Source organism: Pleurodeles waltl, chromosome 3_1 (genome assembly GCF_031143425.1).
Source record: "Pleurodeles waltl isolate 20211129_DDA chromosome 3_1, aPleWal1.hap1.20221129, whole genome shotgun sequence".
Taxonomy (NCBI): domain Eukaryota; kingdom Metazoa; phylum Chordata; class Amphibia; order Caudata; family Salamandridae; genus Pleurodeles; species Pleurodeles waltl.
Window position 1 is genome coordinate 908,852,468 of NC_090440.1, and position 25,798 is coordinate 908,878,265.

General features: G+C 40.5%; 1 protein-coding gene across 1 annotated transcript in view; it reads right to left on the bottom strand.

Moving 5' to 3' along the window:
- The window catches only part of EPHA10 (EPH receptor A10), a 1,402,205-nt gene that overhangs the window by 250,153 nt on the left and 1,126,254 nt on the right, over positions 1–25,798 (bottom strand). Inside the window, exon 13 of the mRNA XM_069223890.1 lies at positions 782–985. Coding sequence (XP_069079991.1) covers positions 782–985 — 204 coding nt within the window. The remainder of the gene's footprint in view (positions 1–781; positions 986–25,798) is intronic.

Below are 25,798 nucleotides of genomic sequence, written 5' to 3' on the forward strand. Positions count from 1 at the left end.
GAATACTTCCTTTGGTGGCTTAACGGAGTAGGGGCTATCAGAGTAATTAAATTACACCAATCGCCTTATTTCTTTAGAGGTTATAATGCCTTTTAGTTCCTATGTTTCACTGCCAGGAAACATTCTGGTTCTGAGGGACAGAAAAAACACAATAATGACCCCCACATTCAGAGAGAGTACTCCTAGGCTGTGGGGGGAGGAGGGGGGTAATTAGTATTATGTTATTCAGAAACAAAATCCAGCTTTGGGAGTTTGTATCTGGAAAACAAACATTTTGTGAATGGTTAGTGGATTGCCATTCAAACTGGTGGCAGACTTTGCAGCAGTTTGTTTCAATGTACAGAGATGACCACTGGGCCAGCAGCCATCTCTAATTATTGGGGACTGAGTACTCTCAGGATGTAGGATGTAGGATGCAATGTCCTCTGCCCTTCTACCGGGCACTACCCTAGCTACCAAATCAGTCCCTAAATCTCATTGTTTTCTACTTCATGTGGACTGTGAAATTTCAAAGTAGAATAAGAAGTTTGCTAGGTCTGTCAGAAGCAGTACAGAAGATATAAAAAGTATCTATAGGAAAGAAACTAAACATATGATTTAAAGGAAACACAGTGAGTCAAATCAATAAAGTAACCTCAGCTCTCCATGGGGTCTGAAACACAGCTAAAGACAAAACGAAAAATAGGAGACTGAAGCATGAAAAACATGTTAACTGGCAAAGTCATTAAAAAGGAAAGCCCTGCTATATGGCTTCGTACTTGTGTACATATGTCCATCTTACCATTGTTGTAAATATAGTGTCCATTTTATCTTCGTGTGACTGACGGAAGCCAGATATTTTGCAAACCAGGTTGTTATTGACTAGGACCTTGTGGGCTGCAAGACATTTATGTATGTAACCCATCTCTGTCAGGTACTTCATTCCCGATGCAATGCCAAGCAACATATCCATCAGCTGCATCGATGTAAACTGGCCTTCGTGTTTCTGCAAGGTACAGATAATGTACATGGTGTGAGAAACTACAACAAACTAATTATCAACAAAACAACAATTTTCATGGATGTATTTCAAATATATTTCTGCGGGACCTAACGGTCATTCACTGACAATGGATTTTAAGAAACGATGAAAGCCAGTAGAGTGGAGCGTCATTCAGCCCTTTTCTGACCTTGAGAATGAACTTGAGAATGAAAGGGTGCGATTCACTATGTCAAAGGCAACTGACAGTTGCAGGATGAGAAGTATGAGAAAGCAAGAGTCTCCTTTCTCTACCAGGCAAAGTGCTTTGTCTACTAATTTTAGTATTGTGATCTTATGAGCTGAGCCTCCAAGCACCTTTCCATGGCTTTGGCCAAAAAGGGTATGTTGGAGACTGGGTGAAAACTAATCAGGTCCTAGCACCCCACTTTCTGCTTTTCTTAATAGGCTGGAGAAATGGCTGTTTTAGGCAGTCACTGGCAGTACCTTCCACTAGAGACTTGTTTATCTGGTTTATAAAGGATAGAGAAGGATGTGGACAAAAGGGAGACACAATGGCAAAGTTTAATTAATTTAATTATTGGTTCAGCAATTATCTTTTGGAATTGTATAAAGTGCATAATACTTTAAAATCCCCATGGCGAATTAAGTCTTGTTTTTTCGTTTGATTTCTGCCTGTGATATTCTGGGGTAAAATTCAGAAATCACACAGCAAACATGCTTTACACTGAACAGATACAAAACATAATTTTGCTCAAAAACGAAAATATTTCAGTTTGTTCTTCTCATTTCTATTGGGCAAAACTCTACGTAGTGAAAATGGCAGTGTTTGTTTAACTGGAATATTCAACAATTGTGCTCAGTGTAGGTTAGCTACCATTTCTCGGGTACTAAACTTACTTAATGGAATGACCTGCCAATGTGATTTTGGGTTTCATTAGAGTGCTGGTCTGTGACCCCTCGACCATACTGTAAATGCCCTCTGCCAGAAAAGGAGCTATGGCCTCAGCTCTCCTGAGAAAGGACCTCATGGCAGAAACACAGACCCTCCATCCCATCCGGTGGCATGGATCTGTGGCCAGATTTACCAGGCCCTAGGAGCTCCTTATGCCCAATTAGCGTCATTTTTTTATGCTAATGTGGCTCAACAAGGCAAAATTCACAGCACTATATTTAAAAAGTGCAGCAATGCATGCATTGCGCCACTTTGCGACCCCTTGTGCGACCTGATACCTGCACCAGGAGCATTCCGGCGTTAGGAGGCCCATACAAAAGGTGCAATTAAAACTACAAGATTTCAAAGCACTATTTTTGGTGTCATTTTTAATGTCTGCTCAAGGCAGGTGTTAAAAGGACGCACCCATTGAAATCAATGGGCCTCCTTGCACTTTGCTCTACTAGTGTCAAAAGTCTTTGATGCTACTGGAGCAAAGCGTCAAAAATGTTGACCCTTTTGGCCTAACGTGTGCTGTGGTGCGCCGTACTGTAAGTATGGTGCACCCATGGTGTCGTTATGTAGCGGTCGGGGGGTGTAAGAAATCTGGCGCATCAATACTGATGTGCCATATTCTTGTAGATCTGGGCTTATGTGCTTTCAGCTGAGCTACAGCCACTACACTGTAGGTGTTGCTTCTTAGTTGTGACAACAGTTAGTTGATACTCAGCAAAGTATTTTGGTCCGCAAGAGCAAACATATGAGTTTGGTCTCATCTGTTGTAATTCCTTGTATCTGAGACTCTCAGCTTCCTTATGTAATAAACTTCATTTTATACAAAATAACACCGTAAGATTTTTTATTAGATCTGCAATGTTTGGGCATATCAAACCTTTCCTAAAATCCTTATAGTAGATAGAGTTCAGTCCATTTTGGATGTGTCTCTTCTTTCTTCAAATAATGTGTGAAAGAATGTAACCCAGGGAGTTCATTTAGTGCCTCTGCTAGAAAGCTACTGATTTTGCCACTGATCAGAACAGCGTCTACTGGGCAGATCTTTTGCTGTCCTGGGCCTCGATTTATGAAATTTCTTCCCAGACATCAGACGTAGTTCTAAACCAATGATTTTTGATATAGCAAAAAAACTTGGTTATTCATAATTTATTTAGATTAGCTTTGGATTGAGCATGTGCCCTTCCTAGAAATAAGAGACCCGATTTGTGGTTATGCACTCAATAAAAAGACAATCACAATAAAATGGGTGGATAAGTTATGGATTAATTTAAAGAGATGAAGGCTGAAAGATACAGAGTTCATATTCCTGTAGATGTTTTAATGAATTTTAAAGAATATGTTTGGTGCCAAATAGCACTCCGTTAAGGTAAACATATCTGTGACTCCACTATGAAACCACGTATTAATGGCATACCTATACCTTTCTTTAGGATTCATTACAGGAGAACATTTAGAGACAGGGCAGCAAATAAATGTATCCATTAGTACTAAATTGCATTGTGGGACAAACACATTATTTTGGTCAAAATGCTGAAATAAAAGAAACACCTAATATTTAGAAATCACGCAACAAATACAAGCTGTAGAAATAATGAACTGGTGATAAATATTGTTAGAAATTGGGTCTTTGGTTGGCAGTCAGGTTACCCCCATCCAAGCAAGGACCCTCACTCTAGTCACGGTAAAAGACAATCACCCTCAGCTAACCCCTGCTTACCCCCTTGGTAGCTTGGCACGAGCAGTAGGCTTAACATCAGAGTGCTAGGTGTAAAGTATTTGTACCAACACTACAAAATGACACAACACAGGTTTAGAAAACTAGAAAATATTTATCTAAACAAAACAAGACCCAAAACGACAAAGATCCACAATGCACAAGTCAAGTTATCAATATAAATGCAAAAAGAGTCTTCGTGTAATTTTAAACACACACTAATACTGTTAGCGTAAAAATGTACCTTGGGTGCTTCAAAAAAAAAAAACCTGCACGGGCGAGTGTGCGGCAAAAAGGGCTTGCAATGTGTCGATTTCACTCATGGGCGAGACCTTGCATCGTTTCTCCTTTCGCAAGGTCTGGGTGTGTTGTTTCATCTCTCCGCAGGAGAGCGATGCGTCGATACGGTCAGCAATCTCAGGGCTTGCGTTGTTTTTACATGCCCAGCGGTACTTGCGTCGGAAATCCAGCCGCATGATGATCTGAAAACCACGCAGCGTGGGTTGCGATCTCACCAGCCTCCATCAGCGATGCTGTGCATCGTTTCTCCAGCCCTGGGCATCGATCTTTGGGTCACGTTGCAGGTGACTCGAATTTCAGCTGCGAAGCCGGCGGCGCGATGATTTTTCAGCTGCAGATCGGAGTTGCGTCAATCTTTTCCCCGCACAGCGTTGTGTGTATGGATTTCTTCATCTTAGGCTGCCAGCTTCTCCTTTCAGGTCCCAAGAACTGGATGGGCACCACTTGGCAGAGTTGGAGTCTCTCCAGAGGCTCCAGGTGCTGGCAGAGAGAAGTCTTTGCTGTCCCTGAGACTTCAAACAACAGGAGGCAAGCTCTAAATCAAGCCCTTGGAGATCTTCACAAGATGGAAGACACACAAAGTCCAGTCTTTGCCCTCTTACTCTGGCAGAAGCAGCAACTGCAGGATAGCTCCACAAAGCACAGTAACAGGCAAGGCAGCTCTTCTTCCTCAGCTCATCAGCTCTTCTTCAGGCGATGATACCTCTTGGTTTCCAGAAGTGTTCTAAAGTCTGTGGTTTTGGGTGCCCTTCTTATACCAATTTTCTCCTTTGAAGTAGGCCTACTCCAAAGCAAAGTCTCTCTTGATTGTGAAATCCTGTCTTGCCCAGGCCAGGCCCCAGACACTCACCAAGGGGTTGGAGACTGCATTGTGTGAGGGCAGGCACAGCCCTTTCAGGTGTGAGTGACCACTCCTCCCCTCCATCCTAGAACAGATGGCTCATCAGAAAAAGCAGACTACACCCCACCTTCCTTTGTGTCACTGTCTAGTGTGAGGTGAAACTAGCCCAACTGTCAAACTGACCCAGACAGGGAATCCACAAACAGGCAGAGTTACAGAAATGGTTTAAGCAAGAAAATGCTCACTTTCTAAAAGTGGCATTTTCGAACACACAATCTTAAAATCAACTTTACTAAAATATTTATTTTTAAATTGTGAGCTCAGAGACCCCAAACTCTACATGTCCATCCGCTCCCAAAGGGAATCTACACTTTAATCAGATTTAAAGGTAGCCTCCATGTTTACCTATGAGAGAAGGAGGCCTTGCAACAGTGAAACACGAATTTAGCAATATTTCACTGTCAGGACATATAAAACATATTACTATATGTCCTACCTTAACCATACACTGCACCCTGCCCTTGGGGCTACCTAGGGCCTACCTTGGGGGTGCCTTACATGTAAGAAAAGGGAAGGTTTAGGCCTCTAAAGTGGGTACACTTGCCAAGTCAAATTTACAGTAAAAACTGCACACACAGACACTGCAGTGGCAGGTCTGAGACATGATTACAGAGCTACTTATGTGGGTGGCACAACCAGTGCTGCCGGACCACTATTAGCATTTGATTTACAGGCCCTGGGCACCTCTAGTACACTGTACTAGGGACTTACTAATAAATCAAATATGCCAATCATGGATAAACCAATTACACACACATTTTGTAAAGGAGCACTTGCACTTTAGCACTGGTTAGCAATAGTAAAGTGCCCAGAGTAACAAAAACAGTCCAGCACACATCAATAACCTGGGAAACGGAGGCAAAAAGTTAAGGGAAACCACGCCAAGGATGAAAAGTCTAATAAATATCATTTAGCTAAAAAAACAAAATATTTCTTTTTGACCTTTATATTTCTATTGAAATGATCTCTACTGAATGAAAATTACAGAAAACAGAGATTTAATTATATTTGCCTTTTGTGATGTTCTTTAAACTGTAAGGCTTATAAATTGTTGGTCAGAGTAGGTATAAAATTAGAAACACTTAATACAGTGACCTCTGAATGTGATTTAAGGTCATTTAAAGTCTAGCAAGTGGCCGTTCCACCAGAATTTAAATGCTTGTCTGATCCTTCAATCTCAGCAAAGCCCTAGTTTACACAGCAACTTTTCAAGACCCAACTATCAAAGCAAGCAGCAGACCAAATCCGTCCCACTCCCAAATGAGAACACAATTTAACATCTTGTAAACAAGAAGCTTACATCAAACTCTTGATGTAAGACTCAGGATATAATTACCTGCTCTTTAGTCTCTGCCTTGTGTCTTTGAACTTGTTATCCAGCCTTCCACCCTGCCCACTGGCCCTATCCTCCTTATCTCCAAGAGATGTTACATAACCTTCATCTTGAATGTTGACCTCTTGATATTTCCAAGGAACCAGGGTCATTCATCACTCAATGGACAACCCCCTCCTACCCCAAAACATACCTTTCTCAAACAGTAAGTATTCTGCTGCTCACTAATGGATGCCACCATTGCTTGTCTGTTGTCCTTGCTCCTAGAGACTCCTGGAAGTCTGTTTTTCAAAGCAGTATTACTGAATGCCAGATCATCAACCAGACATGTTTTCAAAATCTAAAACAAATACTGACCTCTAATTGACTGGTTCTGGATCTAGTCCTTTCTGTCCAACTCCAGCCAACAAGTATGAATTGGGTCTAAGGAATCTTCACCCAAGAATGTGTCATGTGTTTCTTCCCCAGGAGTCATCCTTTTTATCCCAGCATTGCAACATCTTCTTGCACATGTTGACACAGTTCCTACAGCAGTACCCAGTAAATGTCCCTTTGGACACTGATGACAGCCAAGTAGACCTTCATTTAGATTTTGACCAGCAAATCATTCCAAAATTTAAAATTTTTCTAGATCATATATTTTTCTGGATGAAAGGGAGTTTCCTTTGCAAAACAGAGCGAAGACATAAATCCTTAATTCTGGGAGACCTAGTAACTTAAATGTGACATCTTCCACCCCACTGAAAACACTTTACTGGTACTCATTAAAAGCAAGAATAAAGTCAAAAAATATTTGTCAGTGTTTAGGCTTATTGGTGTAGATGTCTTAGATACCTACAGAGACTGGCAGCTGACAATGTGCCCAACAGAATCTCACAATCAACATCAGAAAATCCTAGCTCTCAACAAGGCTTCAAAATGAAAGAAAGACATGGAGGACAAAGCCTTGGAGACAAGGGACCTAGACTTTGGTTCAATGCAGAACCAAACTGCAATCTTTCCGGGTGCAAATCTTACCTCTCAACAAGTCTTCAAAAGGAAAAACAACATGAAGGTCAAATCCTTGGAGCCAAGGGACCCAGACTTTGGTTTAATGCAGTACCAAACTACAATCTTTCCAGAAGGGCCTTAAAATTGAACCGTTCCAGTGTGCATTCAATCAAATCTCTTACCTTTGAGAAGTTAATCTAGTTCTGTGGATTAACCACTATGGAACAAAACTGATCTATATAAAAACTCAAACAAAAACACATTCTTGAAAGGAGAATTACATATTAGCACAACACATTTCCCCTGTCGGCTGGATATGTTGATGATTGGCAACAGACACATGTAGCACCAAGATGGCTCGCTCCTACTCAATCCTTATCTAAACCTCACCCATCTTTCAAACCTGAAAACAGATAATAAGGCTTAAGAACACTATCAAGGCCAATTATGTCAATAAACACCAAGTTCAAAAAACTCAGGTACAAACAACATTACCATCAGGTATATGGTGGGTCTGGTGTTTCCATGGACTGTGTTTAACCTCATGGTCAAAAGTTCAGAGACATACACTGTACTCTGCCTTTCATCCTTCTGAGGTTGATTAAACAGTCAGGACTGGGAATAATACCCAATCATTATTCAAATCCATCCTGCTTCGTGGGGTGAATTGAAGCTTTATATTTTTATGCTTTATTTATTAAAGTGTTTTAAAACACCAAAGCTCTCTCTTTGGAAAAACTGAACGGAGCTTGAAAAAGTCTCAACCAATATCCTTTGTGTAGTGATGCTGTGTTAGGGCTGTATTTGAAGGTCGATCATAGTGGAACTGAGTTGAGTACATATTATTATTATGGTTGCTTGGGGTTGGTTCTGTCCTTTGTTTCAGAAGGGATGGGGTATTGTGGAACAAAACTAATTTTGATTGAGAGAGCGCTTGCAAAGGTACCTTTAGGACTTTTTTGAAGACAGGAAGGCTGGACGGGTTCTTTAGTTTAGGAGACAGGCTATTCTACAGATATCACTCCTGCACTTTGAATACTTTTAGTTTTGGAGATTGAATATGAATTGGTATATTTCTTTAACCTTCTTGAAATGGATATTATGGTCAGCTTCTGTATACCTCCAGGGCAGTTGACGATGTTGCACAACAGCTAGAATCTGATCCTCTGAAATGCAAGGAGTCCGTGGAGTTCTTTCATGGATGGGGTGAATGTCGGCTGATTTCTTAAAGCTGAGGCAGAGTCAGGATACTGATTGTGTAAGCTCTAGAGCTTCTGCATTTCTTTCTTCCGTTCATTAGCACAGATTATATTTGTAAAATAGGTTTATACAGAAGCAGGACTGATGAAGCAGAAAAAGAAAGACTAACAAACATTCATATATCATGTAACAAAATTGTATAAGGCAATGTGATTTTAGCAAAGAAAAATAATGTATGTGGGAAAATGTGCCCACGAGGTAGTTCGCCATTATTATAAACGAGCTTAATTAATCATGAAGAATCGACAATGTAGTAATCCGTCATAATTGCAAATGTATTCTATGATTTTGTTTGTTGAAACTGTTATATGCTTAGCTTAAATTTAGCAGAGGCTTTGGCCTAGTTGCCTGGTCTCAAATTGAACTGCGTGGTTTTCACTTGTATTAACAAAAACGTATTTTAAACTTTAAGGCTGTATTTTTCCAGTAGAGTGACTAATACACTTATCTCGAGGTTTCCTGCTAGGCAAGTTTCATCCCCTTTGGAGCAAGGTCAGTTTCTGCTGGTGCAGACAATAAAGACACTGATACAGAAATAATTGGCAAACTTTGTTGCTACTTGTGTACCAAAACTCCAAGGACACCTTATGCATAAATGAGTATTAAGAGAAAGACACTATTCATTGGTCAAAGAGAAACCACCCTATGAACCCTCCAATAGAAGACCCTGAAGAATTTGGAACGTTTTCTTACTTAAACCCATTGGACAAAGGGAAGTCAGCCATTTTCTTTGATGCCCTTTTGAAGCCAGATTCAAGACGCCATTTTAAATGACACTTTGATGCCTTTTCTCTGTCCCAGAGAAAGAGACTTTAAGAATTCTCACCCTAGAGAATTTAACTTTAACTTTACCCCGTCTTGCCCATGCAATAACTTTTGCCCCATTTTCCTTGTCGCTGCAAGGAAAACTTGCCTTTAACTTTGCCCCCTTGAAGTCTGCCCCATGCTGACCGAACCAGTACCTGAAGGACGAAGACTTTTCCTTAAATGCTGATTGTATTTGGTAATTATAAAAGGATAATTGTATTATGCATTGTGTTTTCCTTCTTAGGTACCAACTGCTTATTTTGACAGAGCCCAAGCTAGAAGTTTTCTAAATTTGTGTTGACTAAATTCATTTTGCATGAAGTCCCACATGCCAATGCTAATCAGAGGTTAGTTGAGGTATTCATTTGATGCACCATGCTGAATTGAAACCTTGTTATGCTGACCGATGTATGCAATTAGTCAAATTCAGTTACTCTTATTAGTGATTTGCATTGCTACAACCAAGTGCATTATAATCCAGATTTTGCGTAGATTTTGTTTCTTCCGTCGCTATGGACAGCTAGTAATGTTCGTATATGTATATCATTTGATTTTGAGACTTACTTATATTGTGTTAGCTTTGTTAATATAGGGAAATAAACTCATTAACCTTTAATACACAGGTGTGGTTATTCATGACTGAAAGGTCATGGTGTGCCTAATTACTGATTTTCTGTTTAACTAATTTGTTGTTTGATCTATTAATTAAGTATTGGTCATTGTTTATAAATGGTTATTGATTATTGATTTGAGTGATCCGACTATTCTTGGATGAGGAGAACCCAACTCGGTCAAAAGGTTCACCGACCTCCGGCGTGTCCAAGTATAAGAAATTTATAAAGACTGGACTCGCTATCAGGACCTATCACCTCAATCCAGATATTCGTCTCGAGTAGCTGCGATCAGGCCTGTGACAGGGAGCTTAGTGTCAGACTAGCCTTTTTTTTACACTTCCAGAGCCTATGGAGGAGTTGTACTAATTTCCTCTGCCATCTGACTGAGATTGTATCAGTGATGAGTTTGCAGATGACCAAGACTTTAGTATTAGATTCACTCAGGTGACCATTGCTCCAGTTCATTGAGTGGTAAGTAGATCCTTCCCTGCTTTATGTTCTGGCTGGATAAGTATCTGTGCGTCGGTGGGATACAAGTGAAATTTAGGTTGAGTTAATCAAGAGAAACAGGATGAATTTAAATGCTGAAAAGCAATGGCAAAAGAGAAGAATCCCGTGGAATGCTACACATGGTATGCTTTACCGGGTTGGGATAAAATGTTGATCCTTGTTTGATGGGTTTGAAGAGTAATGTGTCATAAAATGAACAAGTATTTTTTGTGCTTGTTTTGTCATCGTTATTAGTCAATTTGCACTATTTTTAGGGGCATTTGCCACAAAATATACGATTGGTAACTATCATTCTGCATAGATGCCCAAATAGGAGATATTAGTAATGGCAGTAAAAATGCTACTTGTGTTCACCGTGGCACAGATTGATAGGTTTAAACGTCCTTGTGCAGGCTTGTAGCAACGTATATATACTATACACACACACAGCTGTTCAGGAAAAATTCTACTTTTTTCTGGGACTAACAAGACCTGAAAAAAGATTTACCTGTTATTATTCTACAGCAATCTATTTGTAGATTATAAAATCATTTTTGATGTTGTGAAGTGGAACTTTAAATAAATTTTCAGGTCGCTCCTCCCTTTATCTCTTACCACGCATGGCCTCTGGCGAGAGTATTAAGAGTTTACATTGTACAGGAAAAGCTGACAAAATGGTCGCTTTGCAAATTACATGCACACGGAAGAAAACACTTCAACTGCTCGCCAGCCGTCTTAATGCGAGCACACAGCAATCACAAGTAATACTATTACTGCTTCGCTTGTTGGATGAGGTGGCATTTGTTAGGAAAACAGAGCAATTAGACAGTGATCATTTATTAGGGATGTGGCAGGAAGCAATCAAGCTATATAGCAGCTGCTGTTTGGTGTGCAATCGCAGGTTTTGTAGAAAACACAAAAGGTTTGTCTAGTGAGACTGCTGAAAAGGTAGACCTGCGCAGTAAAATGTTATTAATGCAAATCAAGTTACACTTAAAGCTTATTAAAAAGCAGCACAGAGCGATTCCTACAAAAACACTATCTACCTGGTTAGGCAGACCTCGGATTGAGCTGATGGAGAGATTTCTGGCGCCCTAGGGGAAATGTAGGAATCTCCTTCCTGAAAAGGAGGCAACATTTGATGCCTTAAAGGGCACATGCCACCTGTTGGACGGGGTCCTTTTCTGCAGGGTGACTGCCAAACTTTTTACCTTCACCTTCTTATTTTTCTGAACCATTTTTTGTTGGCTTTTCAGACTCTGGGCACTTTACCACTGCTAACCGGTGATAAGTGCATGTACTCTTCCCTTCCACAACGGAAGAATTGGCCTATACTCTGCTTTTTAATTTACTTGTAAATCCCCTGTAAAGTGGCACTACTTGTCCCAGGGCCTGTAAATTAGTACCAGTGGGCCTGCAACACTGATTGCGCCTCCTACTACCTAAATAGCACTTTGAACATGGCAGAGATCTGCTGTTGCTGCCTGTGTGTGCAGTTGTTACACTGCCAGTTTGACCTGGCAAAATAAACCCTTTGCCAGGCCCAAAATTTCATATTTAATGCATTTAAGACACCCCTAGGGTAGGCCCTGGACAGTCCAGAGTGCACTGAGAGGTGTATTTAAAAGTAGGACATGTACATTTAGGTTGTACATGTTCTGATAGTGAAGAAATCCTAAAGTTGTTTTTCATTACTGCAAGGCCTACCTCTCCCATAGGCTAACAGTGGAGTTACTTTATTAAATGTAATAAGTGTAATGTCCAAATGGGAACAGGTAACTTTTTCATGATTGATGTATTTGGAATTTAACGAAAAAAACAAATTTATGGTAAAGTTGGATTTTAATCTACAATTTTGAAAATGCTTTGTTTAGAAAATGTGCATTTTCCTGCCTCAGCCATTTAGTGCCTGTAATCTTTCTCTGGGTCACATATGGGAGTAGCTGACACTTGGGCTTTGTGTATTCCTCCTAGACAGTCACACTAGAAAGAAAGCCTAGGTGTGCCTGGATGGCTCATAACTGGCGGGATGAGAGGGTTGAGCTGGGCACAGATCTATTTACACTTGAATAGGTTGTATCCTGCCTCCACACAACGGGCTGTTGAGTTCTGTTGCCTAGAGGTTGAGTTCTGTTCTGTTGCCTAGAGTTCAAGGAGGATGTGAGAGGCGGTTTCACCTCTGTCCATGATAGACAGGATGTTGTCTGTTGCTACCAGGAGGGTCTGTGATGTGGTTGATGCAGAACCCTGACTGAGTGAAGTCCAGAAGGTGGTGCCATTCTAAATGAGAAAAGAGTTGCCTGTTGCTCTCCTTCTCCAAGACCCTGGACGGAAATGGTAGGAGTGAGATGAGTCTGTAATTGCAGAGTTCTTTTGGGTCTGCCAAGGCTTTCTTCAAGAGAACTGTGACTGCTGCATGTTTCCAGAGAAGGTTCCACTAAGCATGGATGTTTTAATGATGGTGGTGATGTTGGTGCTGATCTGTGTTCTTCCCAGGTTGTACATGTGGTGAGGGAAGTAGACTTTGCAGGACCCCTAGTGGATGGTCTTCATAATTCTGGCAGTGTCTTCCGAGGTAAATAGGCTCCAGTTTGTTAGATGATGGGCATTCTTGGTGGTGGTTGGTGGTTGCCTCATGATGTCTTCTGTGGTGGGTTGAGATGAGAAGTTAATGTAGATATTTGGAAGAAGTCAGAGAGGTTGTCGCAGAGGTCCTGTGAAGGGGTAATGGTTCTGGTGGCTGCCACTGGATTGGTGAAATCTCTGACGATGTTAAAAAGTTTTTTGCAGGAGTTGCAGCAGGATTCTAGACTCAGTACAAAAATTGTTTTGTGGCGCCTTTGATCTGATTGTGATACATTCTCAATTGAATTTATAGGTGTCTCTAGGTAGATCTCCATCTTGAATTTGGCACTTGACTCTTTGACTCATACATATATCTGCATGTCATCTGTACATGTGTGCTAATTCAGATTTTTCTCCCTAAAGTTCTAAGGAGTGGCAAGAGTTTAGAGTGGTGGGTAGGGCACAAGTCCCAAAATAGAAGTGGGGAACTAACCAAGTTAGGCAGTATGTAAGTGACATCATAGCACATGACATCACAGTGCATGATATCATGGAGTGTGACACAGCATGTGGTATCACAGAAAGTGGCATCACAACCCATAACTTCACAAAAGTAACATCAGGTCATAACACCTCAAACACATGTTTCACAGATCAATCATAAGTACATCAGAGCACATTATGAGATTGAACAAATGTGGTTGTGCCAAAAAAGTGACACAACCCTGATCCAAAATCTGGGCCTCCACTTATACATTTATGTTATAAAACCCTGCCACAAAGAAATTAATAACAAGGAGAAATGCTGCGGTAAATCTGTTCTGCTTAGTTGGTTGAAAAGTCTAATTTTTTTTATATCTTATCGGGTTGAGGCACCTCCTGAAGAGATGTAAGGTAACTCTGGAGGTGAGAGTATTTGCTGGAGAGATCTGTGTTTTCTCTAGTCCCAGTTTTGAATCAAAGTACCATAGAGGGCTAATGTGTCTCCTGCAAAGCACTTTATGTAACACGCAGATGACAGATTTAGATAGATACCTGGATTACTGCTTTTAACACAGAAATCCTTTAAAAACCTGCAGTTCATAAACTGTAATCCTTTCAATATAACACAGTGGCCTATGAAGGATATGTGTCTCCTTCACCTAGTAACACTCACTGTCTTATGTAACACATCCTGAACATTAATTTACACACATATAATTGATTGTTAATTTGTAATGTGTACATGAGATGTAAAACCCTCTGACACCCTGCATTGGTATGAGTAACACTATAGCACTATAAAAGACATAAAACAAAATAGTGGTACATAAATAGCTGTTTTTGTAAATACTGGGACAGGCCAACAGATCTGACACACTTAAAAAGCATGCCTCTCTTAAGTACCTGTGAAATGATAACAAGCTGTGTGCCATTCTTTTCTGACAGCTCCCAGCCAGGCTACTCCAACCAGAGGAGGCCTGATGGCCCCTTAACTTCAGCCTTTGTTATGGGCCCAGATGGAATCTGATAAACCCCTTCCCCGCCTGCATGTTGCTGCTCGGTAGAAAATCAGACAACATGTAGGCACTAATGAATGTGTCCCGGTGTCTGAAATCACACAGGAGCAAGTTTATCATATTTGTGTGTGGTCCAACCACTTAGCAGGGTAGACGTGTCCACCCTGTGAAATGCGTGGGTAGACACCATCTACCTGCATGTATCCTTGACTTGTGCCCTATTGGTGGGGCAGAGATGTTAAATAGAAACCTTAAAGGCAGAGGCCATTATAGGATCCTGTAGTCCAGCTCAATCTCTGCAGATTGCAATGTAATGAGCCCTACTTACAGCACTGGGATACCTCTGAGTAAAAAGATCGAAGCAACTTTAAGGATTGTTGGAAAACTAGGTAAGGACATGTTCATTGTTGCTAACAACAATAGAAGCCAACAAACCGAGGACCTTAAGGACACACATTTCCCCCCCTAACTGCTGTTGCCAATATGTTGTGCATTAATGCATCAGAGCTATCTTGATTCCGTACTGTGAGCAAAAGTCTGACTGTTAACTGTCCAACTGTCACCATTTCAGTAGGATGTTTTGTAGTTGAAGGACTCCATTTCTTGGTATCTTTTGGCAAATCTAGGTAGTTGTGCATGTGGTGATATTTTTTATAACTCCTTAAACCCGCATTATGAATGGCCTCTTAATTCCAATGGGGCTGGTTACACCTAGTTTACTAATCAGTTTCTGGGTCTTGTCAAAGAACCTAATAGCTGGAAACATGTGCCACAATGTAATAAGTAAAGAGTACATCTTTGGACACTTAAACAGTCGTTAAGACTGGTCCAGTAAATGCGCAGGATTTTCCCAACCCCCCAGTTATTGAAACAGGGGATAGTAGTAACTCTTGGTTGGGGAAAATCCGGTCCATTACTAGCTGGTCACTAGGGGCCACTTAGAAATGAGGAAGTGCTACAGGAATCAGTAATTCTGGATCCAAGTCCTCTAGAAATTTGTTATAAGTCCAGTCAAGATCTCAAAGCGTTAGCCCCAGCCTCAACTCCTGGTAGCTTGGCAACAAGTATGCAGGCTTAATTTACAAGACAGATATGTAAAGCATTTAAATACACCAATACAGTAAATAAGTAAGACGCACACAATAAAAAACCCACACCAATTTATAAAAATAGTACACATTTTGTCTTTAAAATGACACCAAAACAACACAAATTCAATATAGAGAACTGGAGTTATGACTTTTTAAAGATTACAAAATAGTGCTTTCTAGTGCTTAGAAATCAGTAGCACCAACCGGGAAGAACTGGTCGTTCTTGACAGGGACAATGTCAAAGTTTGAGGCCGACCGCGATGGAGCTCTGCTCAGATACACTGAGGCGGTCAAAAGACGGCGGCGGCCATTCTGGCTTTCCCGCTGGGCCGGCGGGCGCCCGCCAAAGGAGCGCCCGCCGGCCCAGCGGGAAAGGCCCTGCAACATAGAAGCCGGCTCCGAATGGAGCCGGCGGTGTTGCAGGGGTGCGATGGGTGCAGTTGCACCCGTCACGATTTTCACTGTCTGCTAAGCAGACAGTGAAAATCATGCTGGGGCCCTGTTAGGGGGCCCCTGCACTGCCCATGCCAGTGGCATGGGCAGTGCAGGGGCCCTGTTAGGGGGCCCCATGACACCCGTTTCCGCCATCCTGTTCCTGGAAGTAAAAACCGCCAGAAACAGGGTGGCGGGAAGGGGGTCGGAATCAAGCGCCGCCATGGAGATTCAGCCCAGACAGGGGAAATCCGGCGGGAAACCGCCGGATCCCCTTTTCTGACCGCGGCTTTACCGCCGCGGTCAGAATGGGCAGGGAAGCACCGCCAGCCTGTTGGCGGTGCTTCCGTGGTCCTCCATCGACCGCCAGGGTTGGAATGACCCCCTGAGTGTGAGGACCAGATCAAAATTTTACCTTCGCACTCAGAAACTGTTCTCAAGCTTTTCTCTCTCAATGTCGTGCAGTCCTCCTCAGCAAGCCGATTTCAATGCAGTGACGTCAGGCTACTTTTCTGCGGGACCCCTGTCAAATACTGGAAGTTTGGCACTCCAGAGCTTTCAGCTAGACAAACCTGAAATCCTGGCCGGGCCATGGTTATAGGTAGTCAGCCTGACTAACGATTGTGAGTTGGTCCACTTTTGGAGCTTTTCCCAGAAGTTGCTCCAAACTTCTTCCTGAAGTTCCTCTTGAGGGTTCAAAGTATCCAAAACACACATCAAAGGGTCTAGATGCTCTGAGATGGTCCTTGGAAGTTTAGGACCACAAGTCCCACAATGCATCTGGCCAAATCCTTAAAAGTCCTCTGAACGCACTCCAGGCTGGAGGATAGTTGGTGCAGGCAAGCTCTGTTAACTTGCTGCTTTCAAGGAAAGTGGATTCCTGAGTCCTTTCTGAAGCAATGCAAAGTCCTTAGGTCTGTTGTTCCAGTGTGTAACAGGAGGAGCAGTACTTCAGTGTGCAGTCCTATGGGTTGCAGACCAGGGTTCTAGGAGGGCAGTCCTTCTTCTTCTTATGGTTTCAGACAGCAGATCTGAATTGCAATGCAGATCAGTCATTTTTTTTCAATCATCTTTGGGAAGAAATGGGGGGGCACCCTTGTCCAATGAGCAGCAGGGTGCCACCCAAAAGCATGACAGCATCCTCCAAAGTGTGACATTGTCTTGTCCCAGAAAGCCCTGCATTTGAGAATTCCAAGATGGACCATTTTCTTCCAGAGGAGCAAGATTCAGTTAATGGCTCATTTCCATTAACACTCCCTCTCTGGACATCTGCAAATTCCTTTCATTGGCCTGCTATCTACCTGTGTGGTAAAGTGTGAAAGGGCAGGACTGACTGACTGGCATTCCTTTCTGTCCTGCTTCCTTTGAAGCTCATTTTGATTATTCCAGCCCTCTTACTGGCTTGGCCTCAGCATCCGCAGACCTCCCATCATCAGATAATCTCTGCTCAGTGCACACCACTTTTCACCTCATCAAAGCAGCCTGGCTAATTCTGTTAAGACTGACCAATCAGGAGAGGCCACTAGTGGGCTGGAATTAGGCTTTCAGAAAAGAAAGTCTTATAACTTATTGTCTGTATTCGTTATGACACATTCAACAGTGGCACATTGTTGGATTTAACATTACCATTCTTTTGAGTCATTTCATGACACATTTAGCTCCTTCCTAGCAATACTTATGCTTATGGAAAATATTGCCATGATAGCCTATGGAGCTAAGTACCTACATGGGAGAAAAAATGAAAGGTACAGTTTTTCCCTCACCAGGGCATATAAAACTTCTTTTATAATGACCCTGCTTATAGTTGCATGACATCCCACTCCTGGTTCATCTAGGGGAGACCATAGCAATGACTTATATGTGAAAATAAGGTATATTATCACTTCAGAAGTTCCTTTAATTCCAAAGTCGAATTTGTACACATTTTACTTTTTAAGGAAGGGCTGCCTTTAAAAATGACAGCAGGCCACACAGAAGTGAACACTCCAGTGCAGGAAATCTACTGGGTCTCTAAACACCCCTGCCCCATTTTATATGATAGACATAAAGAAAGTATCAATCCCCCATGGCCTATTACCTACAGGGGATTTACAGAAGTCTGTCATTGCCAAATGCAATTGTACAGTTTTACCATATACATTTTATTCAGAGCACTGGCTCTGGGCCTGTTTAGCAGAGCCTAGACACAGCCAGGGTCAGTTAACAGCAGTATCAGTCAGAAACATTGGAGTGAACATGCTAAAAGGATGACTTTATCACAGTAGTCTTTCATCAGATCTCATAAATCTGATGGGGCCAGTAACTGTTGATACTAAGGGCAATACAAAAATTGTTTGGTTACTAATGTCAGTATAGTGCTGTATTCTGGGCTTCTGGGCACAATGTTTTCAGTAATGTAATGGTTTCAGTCTCTGTCACTTCTTTGGAGTGAAAATGAGGCCAGGAATTTGGAGGCAAGTTCACACACTTCCAGAATTTTTTAGAGAAATGTGATTCCCTTTTTAAAACCAATTCCAAGTATTATTATTATTACTGTGAGACACACTCAGTAGCACAACCAAAAGAACAAAACAGGTAGCTTTTCTGCCCTAAGGTATCTCTTAAATGAATGAAGCAGGAACTGGCAGTATCTCTGGCAGCAGAGTGTCTTAGGTCCAAGCAGGCCTAAAAAAGCTTTGTGTGGTGCATAGCTACATTTTTTGAAATTGCTCTGATAACTCATAGGGAAGCAATCTCAAATTAGGTCTGGAAAACAATATATACCTGCAAGGTAAACTGCCAATAAAGTATTTGAAAAAGACAGTTACCTAAATTGTGCACATTACCCTCACTAATACATAAAAATGCTGGCTCAAAGTTTTTCAGATTTTAATTTTCATCTCAGAAATAAGCAAGTTTTGTGCTTGAACAAGTTACCAAATTTAGCTAAGAAATAACCTTTGAAAACCTCTGGACTGTCTCTGTGGGGCCACCTGAAAAGATGGAGGTCAACCGATGCCATACAAAATATCAAAGTCTTTGGTCACTACCTCCCCTGAGTCTGGATTTCTTTTACAAATGTATTTGCTTATCAATGTAGTTTACACATACTGAATGAACCAAAGAAATGACATAGGGGATTAGCAGGGAACGCACCAGGGCAAAAATATTGCAGTCGCGAGATGAGATGGTTATTGTTGATGACCCTAGTGATTTCTGAAGATATAATTCTACAGTTTTCCACAGGACCACAGCTCATGGTGGACTATGGTTTTGAAGCAATGTGAATGAACAATAATGTCCCATTATTTTTGTCAAGGAGTCAGCCTGTGGGACAATGACAGTATGCACTTGTAAATAAGCAGGGCAAACTGTCAATGTATCAAAGCGGGGCTACATCATCTGCCTTCACCAAAACTAGCAGACCACTCTCCACTTTGCAAAGTCTATTACAAAAACAGCCCATGATGATGTTTTTGAAGGCTACAAATTGTACAATCTTGCAGAGCTGCCACTGGCCCTTATACCCTCATTTGCATGCAGTTATGCATTGCTAACCATTTCTTCCTGTTGTAGAGAGTTCCATCTTAAGTCTGATCTAGAACATACTGCTTCAGACTCTTTTGAATTATTATTATTACTTGTATCTTAATTGAATCAGTACTCAATTTTTAAATATCCACAAATTATATTTTGTGCTGCAAAAATACCTTTAAAAACATAATTTTAAGGATTTTTGGGGCATCTGAGAAGATGCAATTTTGGGTCTTCTGTTCTGAACAACTTTAACTTTATTACCTATTTGGAGCTAATTCAAGCCCTAAAGATAACAAATAATGTTAAATTAAATAGAGCAAGCAAAAGCAGTCAAAGCTCAAGCTTCCCAATATCCACTACCAAACTGTTGAAAATGAAAACCTGACCAAGCAGTAGTGAAAATATTTCTATTTGTGACAAGAGCTAGATTTTTTTTGTCTTGCAGCAACAATAATTTACATAGAATTCAGTGTCTAACCTGCCTATTCCCAGGATGTCGAAAATATTCAGCAAAATTGAGTAGGTAGATGCTTAGTGGACAAGTGGTTAATATGTGTACAGTGCTTAAAATTGTAGCTGTGCATGCCAGCCATCTGTGATTACAAATACACCCCCTTTCACAAATGGTAGTGACTCAGCTACTGAGTAAATCAAATTGCTGCACCAGGATTTTCATAGTTGTATCAACTAAAATCTGATTTTCTTTTTACATCTCTCACTCTGCCTTGTCCCTTTTAACTATGATCCCAGCCCCCTGATATTCCTTTGAGTTTTTGAATCATTTGAGAAGTAATTTAGCTTGGGTAGACATTGCTGAACCGACCCAAATTTTTCTGGGCAACATTTAAACAAATGATGGATGTGTTGCGTTAATGATGTAATACTTCAGGAACCATGAGACCTATATACTTTATTTTGGTGTCAAATCATAGGTGTTGGAGGTCAACTAGTCTTTTAGAGACAGAAAATAATTCCTCAGCGCAACCCTTCTGCCATTTTCCAAAATAGTGGCTATAATAGAAGAGGAAGGTGTAGATATAGAAATTAAACAGATAATAATACATTTTAATCCTTTTATGTATACACTAAATATTGTTTTTGATCTGAATATGAAAAAATTATGTTTATCACTCCTGTTTTAGACACATTTTCATAGTTCAATTTATTTATTTGTTTCGACAATCACTTGTGGTACAATTGCAGAATGTTGAACATTTTATAAGAGCATATCGACAGGGACATCATTTTGTAGCACAGGTTTTGCAATTACATGTACTTTTACGTTTTGTTGGTAGAGGCTTTAGACATTTTGTAGGTTTTAGCATCCCATCAATATCCTCCCAAGCAAATTCACACTGATCTTTCTCTACATATGCATGATCCAAAACATTTACACATCTTCTGATCACGTAGAACGCTATTTTAATGTGTAAATGCACAGAATATGACATCAGTGGAAGGTCACCTAGGAGGAATGATCGCTTGACCTCACTGTACCGAAGATCGTTCAATGTGTGACAGTCAGAACTCATTTTCCACAGATGCACAAGGTATTTTTCTATGTCTTTAAACTCATATTCTTCTGTCTCTGCAAATCCTTTGAGAAATTTCACAGGTCAAGCAGCTAAAACTCCAAGCTTTGTTCCAATTTTGCTCCTAGTGTCATCATCCGCAAGAATATGTGCCTTGATAAGAACACTGGGCATCTCTGTGTCAAGTATCCTGTACAGAATAGGAAAGCAGGATTATGGGCCTGATTATGACTTTGGCGGAGGGGATTACTCTGTCCCAAAAGTGACAGACAACCCGTCTGCTGTTTTATGAGTTCCATAGAATACAATGGAACTTGTAATATGGTGGATGGGATATCCGTCACATTTGGGATGGAGTAATCCCCTCCGCCAAGGTTGTAATCAGGTCCTAAGTGTCTTTTCTCACCTGTTCCCTAACGTATGCAAAACTCTGACAATCTTTTACTTATGAACATTGCAACACATCTAAGTAGCACAATAATAACATCTGTGCCATTTGACAGTACAGTAGCTCAATTGGAACAGTCCACTCAACACGTGGCACAACACAAAGGTCAGCTTCCTCTAACTTGCTGTTAAGTTCTTGGACAATATGTCCTGTACCTTTTGAATATATCTCTGCAGGCACCAACTCCTCATTTACAATCATTCCACTTTCAATATATGAAAATATTAGTGTTCACTGAAACATCAACAATGTTTTGGTGAGCTAGCATCTCCAAGTTCATCTTGTTTGATGTTGATGACCAGAATTTATCAAGTTGTATAGGTACAAGTGTCAAATTTTTGATACAGGCAAGGTCAAATGCTCCACTTGTAGACGTTTGTCTGATTTTCTCACATTCTTTGACAGATAGTTCACTATAACTGTCAAAGAAAATGTACAGTTTTTGTGAGGTGCACACTGACTTTTATATCTGTAGAACCATCTGAACAATCCCTCCGATGTTTTGCATGAATGAAATCTTGATTGTTCGTAATTGTGACATATAGTCCACAACAACAGCAATTTCGGACACAAATTTAAATACTTCAGGTGAAAGATTTTTTTTAAAACTGTTGCATGAGTTTGTGCTTCACTGGTTTGGTTGCAGCATCCTCATCAAATAATGCGTTTGTTGGAAGAAGATATTGTGACAGAACGTCCATGGTAAATTCACCCCTTTCCTTTGCTACATCCATCTCTCTATGTGCTTGTGAAAGTTGTTTTTGTAACCTGCTTTGTAGTGGTTGGTTGGAGAAAACTCCTGCTACAGCAATTAAAGCATGGACTTTAGCTTTAGTTATTATGTCAAACAGCTTTTTCTCTTTCAGTACAAATCTCTCCTGCTTCAGTACTGTATATAATTTCAATCCATTTTCCAGACATCTAGTAGATGTGTCTTTATATTGAAATTCTAATATTATTTGATCATGAAGCTGTGTAGTTGCACAGACTCAGTCATTTCAAAAGGGTTTCCTTGCTGCTGCATGAAGGGAAGGAAGCTGTCAACATGTTTATTAAAACATTCCCCTCTCTTTCCCAAATGTTCATAGTGAGAAACAGTTTCACAATGGTCCATTAATTTTGAATTTGTCATCTCTGGGAAAACATTGCAAATAGAAAGGACTTCATGGCAAAGTAGCTGCCATTGACCAACATATTCACTTTTATGTGTCCGACCAACAATTCCCTTGGAGCTTTTTTGTGATCTCGGGATTGTCTGTTCCAGTTTTATCTCTGGAGCCACAGCATTTTGTCTTTCCTCTCTGTCTTTCACCATTTGGATTAATGTTCTGTAGCGGTATGGTTTTTCCACCTCTAGCTTCTTCACTCTTTCCAAATACCAGGACCCATATTTCAGGTAGTTTATGCAATCATATTCGCTAAATACAGTAATCAGTGACTCCACAGTCTTCATGTGCAGCTCCCAATCACCTTCCCAATCAGCATGTACCAAGTTTTTCACTAAAGCTTTCATTTGTAAAACATTTCCCCAGTTCAAAGTTATGTTTTTTCTTCACATTCTTTGACAAACTCTACAAACTTGATTTTCAGGTTTTCTGATTTTAAACTGAATTTAGCATTGCCTGGCTTTGTGTTATAAATTATGAATGAAGTGCACCCCTTGTCTTGTTCACTTCTGAGATGTGATATGCAAAATCTAATTTGTCATTCTTGTTCCTGAAAGAATTCCAACACAATATTTCTATAGTCTCAGTTAGGATGAGCATACCTTGTAACAAATTAACATAATGAATTTCACTCAATACTGACTGGAAAGTTTCGCTTCCAAAAATGTCAGCCTCAATAAGTGCATCGTCTATACCACATCCACTGAGAAAACTTCCTGCATACCGCAATCAACTTTTGTCACGTGGAAAACACCCATCATTGGATAAAGATCTTCAAACTCTACTGGATTGCTCATAAGAATGTCAGCTACAATACGGACAGCATCTTGATCACAGAAATTGGCAGGACAGACTGGTCTTTGATCTGACTACACACATTTTGGAAATGTATCAGAGCTATGTATACTGCTGCGTAGTTTGTGACTGGAGATGATATTATTGGTAAAAACCCAACCTTCTTCAGTGGGTCAGTATTCTATGAGATCAGAGCATGATTTCCAGCCCACAGAGGAACTATCATTTCTCCACCCTTCAGTCCACATCAAATAAGTGATATGATAAATTCAGTTAAACCAGCTTTGTGGACCGCAGCATCAGTTAGAAGAAGATCCATGTCCTCAGTCACTTTGAAACTTTCTGGTAGAAGTGATTTTTCACATGTTGGCAAGACAGTTGGGTTATAAGTTTGCAGCTTCCTTTGTTTATGCCTATAGTTGACACATCCTATTTTCTAGCAGCTACTTCCTTGGTACAGTCTTGAAAAAGCACCATGGCAGTATTATGTTTGCTGGATGTCCCAGACAAAGAAGAGCTGTCTTCAAATTCAAAATTATCAAGAGCAGCAATTGTAAATAATTTCCTGGTAAAGTGACTTGGAAGTGTGTGCTGTCGGATTCACAAGGTTTTACAGCATGAGCTGCTAACAAGTTCCTGCTCCGTACTATGTCATTATAACTTGCTGATACACCAATCCTATTCCTTGAAGTGATTAGCTCTCTACTTTTGCACTTGTCATAGACTGCGTGGGCATTCATCACATGTAGCAGAGTTTTCTTTTTGCCGTGATGTAATTCATAAAACATGATTTGGAAAATACAGTGTATTTGCATAGCATAAGCCTGTCGGTTCAAGGGATTGTCTTCCACTTCTTCGCTTATATCTTCAAAGCCATCATCAATGTTGTCAGCTTCTGTTCCAAACTCAAGTACTTAAGTTTGTAACCGTTTTGCTTTGCTGATATTAAACAGTGATGTAAAAAATTTTAAGACAACATCAGTCATTCTTGTTGACTCCTATGATTTGAGGAGCTTTTTGGGCATCACAAAATTTGTCATTAAGTCCAAAATCTAAACCTTTCAGGGCATTCCTTAAAATGGTTCCTGCTGATTTTACTGAATTCTGTGATCTTATTTTGGCAGCAAGAACTTCAGGAGTGAATTCAGCTGAGAACACCATAAGTGACTCATTATTTTTGTTAGACTGACCGAAACGAATTCTGTCATTGTACATTCTCACCAGAAAAATCTTAACTTCATTATTATGAATCAATAAAGTTTCATCAATGTTGACCGTTATTTCTCTGATTTCACTGAGACTGAACCGGTAGCCAGCACGCAAGAGTGGCTTTAAAACTTAAGTTGCTTTTTCAAAGAGTGCAAACAACTGAAGGCTGGCAGTTACATTGCTGCTAGGAGCTCATTGTACATTCATATGTTCACATGTATTCAAATGGGCTTACAAATCCGCTGCAAATACATTCTCCGGGCTGTTTAGATCAGCTACTCGATTGATAAAATTCATCCTAGAAGAAACTAACTGCAGATAAAAATGTGTTTGCCCTTTGAGACTCACATACTCTGTACGTTGTTGTTTCATCAATCCCTTTGCCCCTTGTTCTGGTGAAACCACAGATAACACATTGAAGACCCTCTGTCTTCTGATCAGTTGTTGGAGGTGGATGTTGGGGTATCCATCAATCATCTAAGTGTTAGGGCATTGAGTTTGGCAGTCATCACTTTCTCACAAAACTCAGATTCTTGTTGTGATTCACTGGTTTCTGCTACCTTTGACAATTTTATTTAGGCTTTTTTCCATTGTATGTGATTTGTAGCACTTGTTACAAAGATAAAATATTTGATGCTCTTCACCCACCAGTTTCAGTGTTTTGTGAACTTCCTCATGACGTTTTTCTGCAGCTCCTCAAATTTTTTTCTGTCCAGCCATAGTTGATGTTGGCTTTTCTTTCAAGTTAGTTTGGCATATGACACATTTTTCTTTGTTGAAGGAGTCCTCAGATTTTTTAGCTAGCAACGCTATGTCAGGAGGTAAAAATCCTATCCTACCACCTGATTTGCTTATGTTTACGAATTTGTATCAACGGAAAACTTGAAACAAAACCATATTAAAATAAAATACCAATATGATGGCTGAAACACATCACTATAGAGCTGTCATTTTGGAAAATGGCGGAAGTGTTGCGCTAAGGAATTATTTTCTGTCTCTATAAGACTACTGGGCCCCTAAAACCTATGTTTTGACACCAACATGAAGTATACAGATCTCCTGGCTCCTGAAATATTACATCATCACTGCAACACACCCACCAATTTTAAAAATGTCACCCAGAAAAAAATGTGCCTTGATTAGCCATACCTACCCAAGCTAAATTACTTCTCTAATGATACAAAAACACAAGTCAAAATGTAAATCTCT